We start from the raw sequence: 13405 nt of genomic DNA on the forward strand, positions 1-13405 counted from the left end.
GAAAACAACTTACAATTGAGAGTTTTATTGGGTTTTTTTTAAAAAAATAAGAATGTTTAGTTCCCACCAAATAAGTACATTTTTATTTTAAGTCACATTTATCTAACACATTGGGATGCGGGTGGCGCTGTGGGTTAAACCACAGAGCCCTAGGGCTTGCCGATCAGAAGGTCGGTGGTTTGAATCCCTGAGACAGGGTGAGCTCCCGTTGCTCGGTCCCTGCTCCTGCCAAACTAGCAGTTCAAAAGCACGTCAAAGTGCAAGTAGATAAATAGGTACCGCTCCGGCGGGAAGGTAAACAGCGTTTCCATGCGCTGCTCTGGTTTGCCAGAAGTGGCTTAGTTATGCTGGCCACATGACCTGGAAGCTATGCGCCGGCTCCCTCGGCCAATAAAGTGAGATGAGCACTGCAACCCCAGAGTCGGCCACGACTGGACCCAATCTAACACTTACCTCCGAGTTTCTCTCTGATGTCAGCATTCTTGATTTCATTTTTCAAATCTTCAAACGTGTGAGCCGAAGAAAGGTTACAGTAAACTCTAAAATCGTGGTAAGGTGGTACTCCGTGATCTCTACCTCTTTGAATATTCATTGCGGCCAGATCTAACGCTACTGCTCGAGCCATGGAGAAAAGCCTCTCTGTCAATTCCGTATTAAGCAACTGTGACGTCACACGCATCTTACCAGCCACACCAAATAAACCCTTAGAAGTGGATCAATGCCTCCTTCGTTTACAATCCGAAACGGGGAGAAGAACGCTTTATGAAGAGGTATGTGGCCTTGTGGAATAGCCTCAAAGTTTTCATTCCAACCGATACAGTATGGGATTGATCAGCGTGTGACAAACCTAAAAGCGGCAGTTGCAAATTCATTAGTTATTCCAGAATTAATATTGGGGTCGTAACCTTTATATTCGCCAAGCATCTTCAATCCTACCTCTCCCAAATCTTAGGCAGCCAGTGGCTGTACGTTATGTGTTGCATTTCTGCACCCACAATCTTGCGTGTTTCGTGATAAATTGATCGCCGTCCCAGTGTGGTTGAGTTTCAGCAACTCTGTGGCAATCCTGTTGTGTTCTCTGAACCACAAGGTATGCATGCTGGTGAGTCCTAGCTGTTCGTTGGCGCGATGGTCGCCGGCTAAGAAGCAAGGAATCGGGCTCTCATTCTCATCCCGCATACATTCAGTTGGTGGGCCGGTAGCAAACGGGAGAAGAGGCTTCCCGGATCTCTGCACAATGCCCTGTCTCAGAAGCCCCCTGTGGCTTGCCAAATCTCTGATTTCTTGTGCCTCGTGATCCGAACTGCCATACACATTGGATGCATCGATATAGGAAGTCAGCTGGTTGATCTGTTCTCGTGGGTAAACCGAATTCATGAGAAGGGAAGTCATGCCGCTTCCGCACACCGGGCTGGAACGCACAAAAAACATGCACCGCGCTCCATTCCTCACTCGAGGGTCGTTGGGCGGCACCATGATGGAGAAACACGGGGGGTCGTTTGTACAAACGGAGCTGCAGTGCTGGCCATCAGAAAACCTGGCTTCACTCAGAGCAGCAACTGTGGAGTCCAGGTCATGGTCTAGGAACTGGCCCCATTGCATCAGCATATGGCTAAACTGGTCGTCAGGGGTTATTGTTTCCGTCCCGATCAGCGTGGTTGAAACCAAGCGTGGCATTGGGAGTGTGTGTCCATTATAACGCCGGTTAGCTCCAATGCCCCTTGGCAAATTAAATCCGTTTTCGTAGACCGACTTCAGCAAGCGTTCAAAGGCTGTTAGGGAGGCTCCCCACATCGGATGCTGCAAGTTATTGCAGGTCCCATCATGTGTTCTGTATTTCTGGTGATAGCACATATCTGAGCAGTTATTCACACGCCTATGGGCCGTGCAGCCTGAGAGGTTAGCTATCAGATTCAAATACTGTGGAGACACAAGGTCATTATAGTGATAGCCTGAAACAGATAAGAGAGAGAGAGAGAGAGGGAAGGATCAAATACTTTTTAAGTCCTGGAAACAAAAATGCTATTACTACATGCTTTAATCAGTTTTAACCATGTAAAATCTACAACACTGATAAACTAATTAGTTGGGGGGCATTTTAAATCAGGGTACTGTGAGTTAAGGGGCACAGTTCTTTACCTTTTGAGGCTCTTTTGGTTCTGGTGTGTTACTGCAATAGGGAACGGGAAAGAAAATATTAAAGATAGCCATTTTCTTTCGGAAAGAAGGCACAGGAGCTATGATGAATGATAGCTTCTGTTTATTATATCATAAGCTAGAATGCTCCCTCTTTCGATATCTCAAAAGGTGTGACATTACTTGATCTATTAATCAACCAGTTGACTTCACACACAGTCATTACTGAGAATACAGCCCCCCTTGAGTACAATGGGGCTTGCCCACGAGGAAGTGGGTGTAGGGTTGCAGATCACCTTTAGGAGGTAGCACAAAAATTATTCTTTTCCTTGTAGTATTTTTTAAAAAACTTACTTAAAGTAATGGGAGACAAGCTACAAATAACTTAATCACAAACTTTTTTTTTATTTTAAAAAAAATGATCCACCAGGGCCCTTGGTTGCACATAATGCTGGCATAATACAATGCTATGGAAATTAATTTGTGCATGAGCTGCAGCTTCCACAATCCCTGTTTTGCTTCCTTGGTAGGGCAGCAGCTTAGGGTTTATGTATTTTGTGACCTGTTTCTCTCAAACAGACATCTATTAGAAGCCAAGGCTTATTCGTAAAAAGAGACAATAAGAAAAAACTAAGATCATTTCAGCCATATCCAGTATGATTGTATTATTGCCAGAATTGTTTGTGAATTACTTTTTAAGAATGATTAAAATTATTTTATATAATATTTAATCTAGAAATGTTAGGATTTTATTCACAACTATTCTTGAAAATGGTTTGTTTCGACAAGACTGCTATCAAATATATCACAACAGTTCCACACAAAAAATGTACATTGTCAAAGTCATGATCTGGATTTGGAGAATGCGACAAGACAATAAACGACTCAGTATATATTATCTGTTTAGTCCGAATTATGTGGAGAAATCTGGGTAGTTGAGTTACTCTGGTAACGTTTCAAAACTATGAAGCATAGAACCTTGTGCTGAGTTCAGGGTTTTGAGTTGAAGTTTTTAGTATACTTTAATAAAACTCACAATTACTCAAAACAGAAGAACTATCCTAAGGAAAAGTATTTCCTTTCACATGATCAACCTGGCTGCAGCAGTTCATTACCTGCCAAGTCCTAGCTGTTCTGCCTTTCTAAGATTTTAGTATAGCTTCCAACTACTTTGCAACATGCCTCAAGCACAGATAACTGCCAAAAACAAGGCCTTGGAGGGATTATTAAATAATTGCTTTACAAATGCCAATTTAGGTTATGCTGATACATTCAGACTAAGGATATGGGTATTCCACCGGGGCAATTATTAGGCGTTGTCAGAAAAGGTGATTACAAAACACGCTTTAAGCAGTGTGGATATAGAGTTGCTCATATCCTCAAGCACACATTCCACACTGGAGGGAAAGAAGTAAAGAGTCATATGTGTTTCATTTGTGAAACCCTCGGATGAACCTTTATGGTGCTAAAACATCTTATTTGCATTTTGCTTTCAGAATAAAGTATGCCGTTTGAGAGAAGAGAGACACTTCGAAAGAGAAGAATGACGGGAGGGAGAGAAAACATTTTTAAAAAATCCCGCTATGTATTAATTTTGAATTTAACCTGTTGTGTAGGTGCTATTTGAGGCACTTACAAAAGTTTCACATACTTCATTCCAGCTCATGGAGTCTACACCACTCTTTTCAGCTGTTCGGTGTCAATGCCATGTGTCAATGGCTATTCCTTCATTTGGGGCACAAACTATCTGAGCCCCAGCCTGCAGTTCAAGAACCCTAGCTTCAAATTCCTAGCCTGTTCCTTCACCCACCACAACTTTCTTCCCACCCAGGCGCTTTATGTTTGTGGTGAAACATTTAATTTTACCCCCAAAGCACCTTTTTTGGAGGGAAAATGAAACCAGGTTGCTCACCACCATTGCTTTTCACTTTGCCGGAAGCAGTTTAGATTAGAGACATCTTCCTGGCGCAAAAAGAAGGTTTCAGATGTGCATTTTATTTATTATATACAGCTAAAACCCTACGCTCAAGATACAGCAGCCGAGAGGACAGAGGAGGTGGAGAAGGCCCACTATGCCAAACAAGGAACACAAGGCATGCCACTGTCACAGGTGGTACACTGGCAGAGATGCTCAAATCTAGCAATGGAGCTGACATAGCTGGGACTGGCATGTCTACACCTGCCAAATCCACCTTTAGAATCTGGCCCTGATACCAACGATGGAACTCACAGGAGGGACATGTTTGCCACTAAACTGATTTGAAAACAAAAACCACACAACCCACAACTGACCACCAACTCCTAGTCCCACAACAGAACACAGGACTTGGCATAACACACATGACATAACTCTACACCCAGTGACAGCATGCAACATCTGTATATAAGCTTCTGACAAAGAGGCCAAAACCTGGACAATAAGGCACACAGCGCTGGACTATGCCACTCCAGGCTAATATCATGCATAATTAGAGAGCACACAAGGCAAAAGCACTGACTTGTTCCATTTAGGTCAACCATCAGACCATCTTGCACATGTTCTTGAATTAGCTGCAATGTTCTTTCGAATATTTCTCCAGCTCTTGCTTGCTCAACAGTGTAAGGATCTCTTGGGTATCGAAATAAGGCCAGCAGATCATTTGGAGAACGAGGACGGCTAATAGATGAAAACAGGAAGAAGACATAAAAGTAAAAGGGTAAACAGAGCCATCCAGATGTGTGCGATAAAGCGGCTGTGCCCTTAACACTATGTGCTGACTGGTTACTAATATGAAGACTACGATCTATAAAAGCTCTAATTGTTATATTAAATCGTCGGCAACAAGTCGTTCATAAATACATACCTTGATTGCTTATCCCCCAAATGGCAAGCAAGAAATAAATATATAAAAAAATAAAGTATCAGCAGCTGACAACTTCACATGGTTTGTTGAGTAAGGACTGTCAAGCATGCTGCACAACCACAAAACGAAACAAGGAGAAAAGAACCCCTTGTTGACACATTTCACTAGATTCACTGTGGACTGGAGTATACAAAATCTAAGAAAATGTCTCCCATCACATGCATTGGGCAGGACTCAGCTAATGAGCCCCATCAGCGAGAGCCTTTCATTTGTGCAATGGGGCTTTCCCTTCTCTTCCCTCCCCCAATGTGGCCCACAAAATTGGGTCTTTGGGAGGGGAGAGGTCAGGAGAATCCCCAGAACAGCTCGCTGGGGTGGAAGGAATAGTTCCAAAAGACTTGAGTGGAAAGCTATACATGTGCACAACTGGGATCCTGAAAGTATGCTTCAAAACTTGAGAGATTTGTTTCCAAAGATAAGCTAGTGTTGTTTCAAAAGGGGACAATTGTACTTTGGCATGAGATCATAGGGACACAAGGAGAGCCCTGATGGGATGGAACAGTGGTCCATCTACTCCTGCATCCTGTTGCCACGGTGGCCAACCAGATGCCTATGGGAAGCCCATGAGCAAGACTTGAGGACAGTAGCACTCTCCCATCTTGGGAAGTATACTGCCTCAAACTATGGAGGTAGCGTACACCAATTGTGGCTAACAGCCACTGATGGCTTTGTCCTTCATGAATTTGTCTCACCCTACTGCAGCCGCTGGAGTGGGTTCATGATGTGTGCTGCATGAAGAAGTACTTTTGTTATTTAATAATAATAGTAATAGTTTTATTATTTATACCCCACCCATCTGGCTGGGTTTCCCCAGCCACTCTGGGCGGCTTAAAGGGATAAAGGGGACCCCTGATCATTAGGTCCAGTTGTGGCCGACTCTGGGGTTGCGGCGCTCATCTCGCTTTATTGGCCGAGGGAGCCGGCGTACAGCTTCCAGGTCATGTGGCCAGCATGACTAAGCTGCTTTTGGCGAACCAGAGCAGCACACGGAAACGCCGTTTACCTTCCCGCCGGAGCAGTACCTATTTATCTACTTGCACTTTGATGTGCTTTTGAACTGCTAGGTTGGCAGGAGCAGGGACCGAGCAATGGGAGCTCACCCCATCACGGGGATTTGAACCACCGACCTTCTGATTGGCAAGTCCTAGGCTCAAGCGTTAAAAACCTCCCCATACAGAGCTGCCTTCTAAAAGTTGTGTAATTCTTCGTCTCCTTGACATCTGAAGGGAGAGCATTCCACAGGGAGGACACCACTACTGAGAGGGGCCCTCTTCCTGGTTCCCTGTAACTTCACTTCTCACAGTGAGGGAGCCAGCAGAAGACCCTCGGAGGAGGACCTCAGTGTATGGGCTGAGAAATGGGGGTGGAGACGCTCCTTCAAGTATACTGGGCTGAGGCTGTTTAGGGCTTTAAAGGACAGCACCAACACTTTGAATTGTGCCTGGAAACATACTGGGAGCCAGTGAAGATCCTTTTGGACCGGTGTTATATGGTCCCGGCAGCCACTGCCAGTCACCAGTCTAGCTGTTGCATACTGGATTAGTTGTAGTTTCCAAGTCACCTTCAAAGGCAGCCCCACGTAGAGCGCATTGCAGTGGAGAATAGTAGTACTTCCTCTTTTTCCTCCCTCAAATAGTTGTACAGCTTCTATGGGGAAGATTTTGAACTGGTTGGGCTTCTACAATTACTTGGAAACTGGAAAAGCCACATGGCTCTGACTTAGGGAATCAGATACACAGATTCTGCACTTCCAGTCTCCACAGAGTCAGCGTGCCTTAGACTAAGCGTTCCCCACCCGCCAGTCCATACAGCCAGTAGAAATATCCCAGAAGCTTAGTTATGCCTCAGTGGGAAAGCATTTTGTGCTACACCACCCACTGAGATTGCAGGCAACTGATGCGTGGATATGCCTTTATAGGATTACTTGTGAAGAGAGGGGGATTTATCGTAGCTAAAAGAATTACAAGATGTAGAATATCCAGTTGATCTTTGAGCAAAACTGTCATGTCCCCTCAAGCTACTGTTACAAAATGAACAAGTAATAAACCAGCACACCGTCATGATGAAATAAAATAAAACAAAAACCCTCCAGACAATACCTGTCAAACAAATGTGTACGGGTTGAGTTTATTGCTCTGTCAACAGTAGCAATTGCTTCAACAATTGAGCTTGCTACAAACTGATCTCCATTTCGACTGACATCAGGAACTAGAGAGAGGGGGGAGGAAAAAAAGCTGCAAATTTATCCACATACAAAAATGACTCACTATAAGCAAAGTCTAGACACGACATCATTTTTGTATTACAAATCAATCTCTTTTTTTCTAAAAACTTTTACTTTTACAGCTGAAAATTTTCAATATATTGAGAACATCCTTAAAGAAAAAACAGATTGCATTGGGAATGCCTCCATTCTTCTACAAGTTCAATGAAAAGGTATAAATTATCATTAGTATTTGTTCTTTGTTTTGTAATACAAAGGTGTTAAAGATCCCCAAACCACAATGCCATATAAGCCAAAGACACACTTAAAATATGTGAGCCATGATAGATTCACACTTTCTAAAAGGCTCTGGGCTTTTTCTTGATCACTTGATCCCATTACCTTCTAAAACAGATAGGAGTTTCAAAGGCAGTGCATTGGAAGAAAGCAAGGAAGAAAGAAAGCAATCTCTGACTCTTTAGGTCTTCCTAAAGCAAATCCAGGGTTCTCAGCTGCAGCATGTAATCTTATCTGTATCTTAGCAACATTTCTGATCTAGAGGGGGGGAAAGGCTGGGTGGTCTCTAGGAAAGATGAAAGACTCCTATTTCTTCTCCAAGCCCTGGAAAGCATTTTATCTCTTCAGTATTCTCAGTCTCTTGAAACTCTGCCACAACTTCCCTGCACACCTTCCTTCTAATAGTGAATGCAAGTGGTGAGTGTCAACAGAACTGTAGCCATAACAGCCACTGAGAAATAAGGAGGAGGTATCAGCAAGCTTGTGGAAACTCTGAGGTTTGCAGAAGTACAAAAAAACCCCACAGCCCAACCCTTTAAAATAAGCCAGGTGGAACAAACCTTGCCAAAAATAGCCCATTCCAAACTCTAGATTACCTTTCTAACGGCATCCTCTGAAACAGGAGACAATGATGTATAGTCTTCTTATTAGTGAATTTGCTGGTGGACACCTTATTATCGAGCCATCCAAAGAATAATTAAATATGAAGAGAAATTATCTTCCCTTGGTGTGCCTGACACCTGTGTTTCAAAATACCTTTCCATTTCCCTCATTCCCTGCAACCCTTCCCTTTTAAAGTAAAGGTAAAGGGACCCCTGACCATTAGGTCCAGTCGTGGACGACTCTGGGGTTGTGGCGCTCATCTCGCTTTATTGGCCGAGGGAGCCGGCATACAGCTTCCAGGTCATGTGGCCAGCATGACTAAGCCGCTTCTGGCGAACCAGAAGTTTTTATAATTTCTACATTCTACCACCAGTTACTGCATTGCCAGTGAAGCCTCTTCTCTTCTGAAGATCCTGGTAATTTTTTTAGAGAGAGACTTCCACACCAACTGCAGTTTATAAATCTTACCATTTACACTTAGTACCATACTAACTGAAGAATATCCAATTGTATTCCTTGCAACACATTCGTAACGGCCTTCATCCGCTGGTCCAACATCATGAATGGTAAGAAATCCCTCAGGGCTAACGTGAAATTTTCCACTTTCAGTAACTTGAACACCATCCTGCAGCAAATCAGAAAGCCAATTTAATTTACTGTTTTAAGTCCACCTGCTGGTGATAATCAAACACTAACAAACTTAAATAAATTAAAAAATACATTGTATTAATAATGAGAGCTATGCATGAAGAATATAGGATGGGATTCAACTGTAAGCAGAAGTCCTGTGTGCCCCTCAAAATTGGCTCCAGAACCCCCCAGAACAGCATGCAGGGAGAAGGGAGAAGGGATTGTTCCTTTTGCAAGTTGAAATGTTTGCCTTTGGCTGAAGATGAATTCCTCCCATACTATTACCAAGTAGGAGGGCAACTTTTGAGTCTCATATATTCAGCATTTCATTTATAAATTACAGTGCTTTGTATAATTTTAAAATTTATAAGCATGGAGATTGGAGGATGGGTCATAGCCAAATCTTTTCACAGAATTGAGAAAGCATCAGAACTATTATTCCCCTCCTGCTTACTGTTCCAAAGCTCTCTTCGACCATTCTTGTTCAAATTTATTTGTCTTCCTTCCCTTTGTCAAAGGCTTTGCTACACATTGTCACTTCCTACAGTTTAATATTCCAGGCTCTCAAATGAGGAATTTCACTTTTTTCCAGGATTTTGCAAATAAAGCCCTTGCTGCTAATATCATGTATATAAGCTCTTTGCCTTTAGGAAGCATATTTTCCAGATTAATTGCATTGTAAAGTACCTGCAGTTTGAATAACTTTTCCAAACACATGGTCTCAGAAAGAAGTGAAACTAATAATTTATACCAAGGCGCCACAGCTGTCAGCTACCATATGATTTGTAAAGAATGAACTACACAGGAATCTGAAAACCTATTCTAATTATAAACACGAGTTTATTACCTTATTCCATGTTATTACTGGCTCAGGCTCTCCCTGAGAACTGCATGGAATCTGCACATTTGTGCCAACTACTACTGTCATATCACTTGGAACATTACCAAACACAGGGGTTACTAAAAAAGAAAAAGAAAAAAGAAAGGTTGCACAGAAGCAATGACAAGTGGGTAAAAGTCTTTAAAAAGAAACATTCACATTTATTGAGGCTACAGTTGTACACCCACAAACCTGAGGCTAAGCCCCACTTAACTCAAAATTGCTTAAGTCTGAATAGATATGTATAAGATTATATTACAGTAGTACCTCGGAAGTCAAACGTTATCCACTCCGGAAGTCCATTCAACTTCCAAAACATTCGGAAACCAAGGTGTAACTTCCGATTTGTTGCAGGAAGCTCCTGCAGCCAATTGGAACCCGCACTGGACTTCGGGTTCCAAAAGAACGTTCACAAACCGGAATACCCACTTCCGGATTTGTGGCGTTCGGAAGCCAAAATGTTCGACCCGCAAGACTTCCAAGGTACGACTGTATAAGAGGGCAATCCTATGAATGTCGACTAGAAATCAGACCCTTACAGTTCAATGAGACTTAGCTCCAGGTGTGCAGAATTGCATTATAAAGTACAGTGGTACCTCGGTTTAAGAATGATTTGGTTTACGATCTCCACAAAACCAGAAGTAGTGTCCCGGTTTGAGAACTTTACCTCAGTCTAAGAATGGAATCTGAATGGTGGAAGGGCACCGGTGGCGGGAGGCCTCATTAGGGAAAGCACACCTCGGTTTAAGAATGGTTTCGGTTTAAGAACGGACTTCCGCAACAGATTAAGTTCGTAAACCGAGGTACCACTGTAAAGGTTTTTACCTTGAAAACATCCCTCTCACTTAAGAACATTCCTGCCAGTAGGAGGTTACTTCATGTTAATACTCTTAAAAAATTGGGCCTGATTTATGTACAAAATAATAATTCAGTATCATTCAACAATTATTTATGGAGGCTTCAGCAGCAATAGACAGAAAAACAAGCAATGTTGCCCCACCCTGCTCCTGAGAGGGGTATCACTGCTGCTTAAGGGGAGCAGGCAGGAGGATGGCCAGGGCAAGACTCTGCGGGTGCACTGGCAGTGCCAATCTGCTGCTCCCCCTGGGACACCCCTACAACCCTCATTTTTCCACTTGCCCTGCTTCTCAAATTTGAGAAACACTATTCAACTTTAAAATTCTGGTGATGAAAAAATTCTGTATTTCATCACTATCCTCCCTATAAATGTGTCAAGCTTTATCTTCCTAGCTTGTCTCCAATAGAGAGATTACATATCTCTCTCTCTCCCCCGCTCCCGTTTGTGTGTGTGTGAGAGAGAGAGATAAATTGAACTGTATATCAACTGTATACTTAATGGTTCTTAACATGTGTATGTTCAAAACATGAAAAATGTAGTCTGATTTCAAACCAAAAGGTGGTTTAAAACATACTAACAATCTGGATGAACATGAGTTTTGGTGAACCTACCTCTAGGCTGTACGGTCAGATGAACAGCAACTCTTTGAGATCCTACAATGTTAACAGCTTGACATTCATACTGGCCTTGATCATGTAAAGCAACTCTGGAAATCCTCAGTGTTCCAGATGATAGGACTAAGTGCCTTCTGTCTACAGAAAGTTGGCTTCCTGAAACACACAATTATTTTTTTCAAAAAAAAGGAAAGTATTGCACCATTGATTTGACGCTGGGCCAACAATATTTCCAAAGCATTCTTCGTTCTGTCAACCTCATTCTTACAAAAAGAAGATGGAAATAGGACAATTAAAAGGGACAAATTTTACTTGGTTCCTGTTAATATCATTCCCCTCCCCAGCTTTCCCAGAAAATGCAGCATGGTGAGGGAATGTACTTTAAGAAAATATTTATATATATATTCTCAAGCCTAAAACAACCCTGTTTTGTCCATCTCTTATTTGTACAGGTCTGGGTTCTGGCCACTGAACCCAGCTCATATTTTGCATTCTCCCAATTGTGGATTTGCCTTCTTCATTAAGCTTAGCCAAAGAGATTTTAAAGCACTAAGAATGATACCAGAAATGATTATTGCGAAAGATTAAGTCAAAACTGATTTCCTCTTACAATTGTATTGTCTTAATTCCATTGCAGAAACAGTAAAACACTTTTGAGATAATGGAAGATTTTTAAAAAGTGAAGATTAATATCAAATATCATCATGTACTAATACAGCAAATGCTGTCTACTATACTTTTTACATCTTCTGTGTCTGCTCTATTTTAATAAATATATACAAATTTTGAAATAAAACAATAAACTCTAGCTTTTCACCTTGATCATGAACAAATTACTTGGAAGCATATCTTAGTGAAATCAACAGAACCCAGTTCAAAGTGATCAACACAATTCTGCAGGTTCTTTAATGCAAGTGTAAACAGTAACATGTGTGTATTTGAGTTCTTTCACCTGTTTCCTCTGCAGCAGCTGCAGAGGAAAACAAGAGGAAAAATCTGTGAATGGCTGAAACTTCTGCACCTTCATATAATATATTTAAAAGAGGAATATCTTCACAATCATGTAAACATAAGTTGCTTGGACTTCAGATTAACTAATAACATGTATTTGAAGGAGGTTTCAAGTCATTATCAACTAAGAAAAAAGCTCAAATCTTGTCTCTATTTCAGATACATAAATTATAAGTGATTAGTGCCTACAATTCAAAGCATGTGTAATGGTCACATAACATGTGTCAGTAACCTGTTAAGGAAAAAAGGAAGGAGATAGGGTTAAAGTTGATGGTTGTATCAAGTCAAGTTGTCCCATTCACACAAGAGCATCCATTTATGCAACTGAACCTTGGGGGGCGGGTGGGAAGAGAGATTCAGAGGTAGGAGAGAGGTGGGAAGTTCTGTTGTACGAGGGAAATCTTCCTTGGATAAAGTCCTAAGCCTAGAAATCTTCCAAGTTAATCAAAAGGCAAGAGCAACATGTGGGACAGAGGTAATTGATGGAACAGCCAAAGAATGGAGACCATCTGGCCATACCCAATAATGGCCAAATTCTCCTGAGCTAGACTTCAGGGGCTCTTAAAGCCCAACTTAAATGAGAGGTGAGTTTTTGAAACTTTCAGTCACCAAGAACAACTGTTACTAGCAAAATCAGGGAAACTGAAATAGACATAATTTCTGCTAGGTCACATAATGGCTTGAATTTTGCAAAAACGTATTAATTTTTTTCAAGGTGTACAGATTTCTCCCCAAATCTAAATTCTTACCTCCTTTAGTCCAGGCAATGACTGGCTGTGGATATCCCTGGGCCTCACAAGGGAAGTCAACAGTTTGTCCCTCAATTACTATTCTGTCTTGAGGAGTCACAGTAAACTGAGGTACGGCTATGTGATAAAGAGAAAATGGAAAAAGAGTCAGAATATATACTTCGGACTACCCCCCCAATAGCTCATGGAACCACAGAACATCAGCACTTTAGATTGTAGATCTAAATGCCACGTACCTTGAACAATGATAAATGCAGTCGCATGGATGCTATCGATGCTGTTGGTTGCAAAACAGGCATATTCTCCACCATCTTCCTGCTCCACGTTTTGGATGTAAAGCCCTCCTGACGGAGTTATGGTGATACGCGGGTCACTTGGGAGAGGAGTTCTGTCCCCTTTAGTCCATGTGATCCGTGGCTGGGGGTGACCGGTTGCGCTGCATTCCAGGGTGACACTTTCTCCAACCAGTACCTCTGTATTTTGGGGGTGAATCACAAAGCTTGGCCTAGCTGTAACAAAT

At 42.1% G+C, this 13405-nt stretch overlaps 1 protein-coding gene across 1 annotated transcript in view; it reads right to left on the minus strand.

Annotated features, from left to right (window-relative positions):
• Positions 1-13405, minus strand: part of PXDN (peroxidasin) — a 72820-nt gene that overhangs the window by 12675 nt on the left and 46740 nt on the right. Inside the window, 14 exon segments of the mRNA XM_081189291.1 lie at positions 450-705; positions 708-804; positions 806-843; positions 846-947; positions 950-1021; positions 1024-1041; positions 1044-1952; positions 4635-4792; positions 7139-7247; positions 8611-8767; positions 9620-9732; positions 11123-11281; positions 12886-13002; positions 13122-13394. Of these exon segments, the coding sequence (XP_081045417.1) occupies positions 450-705; positions 708-804; positions 806-843; positions 846-947; positions 950-1021; positions 1024-1041; positions 1044-1952; positions 4635-4792; positions 7139-7247; positions 8611-8767; positions 9620-9732; positions 11123-11281; positions 12886-13002; positions 13122-13394 (2578 nt within the window).

Source organism: Podarcis bocagei (genome assembly GCF_964188305.1).
Source record: "Podarcis bocagei genome assembly, chromosome: 3".
NCBI lineage: Eukaryota > Metazoa > Chordata > Lepidosauria > Squamata > Lacertidae > Podarcis > Podarcis bocagei.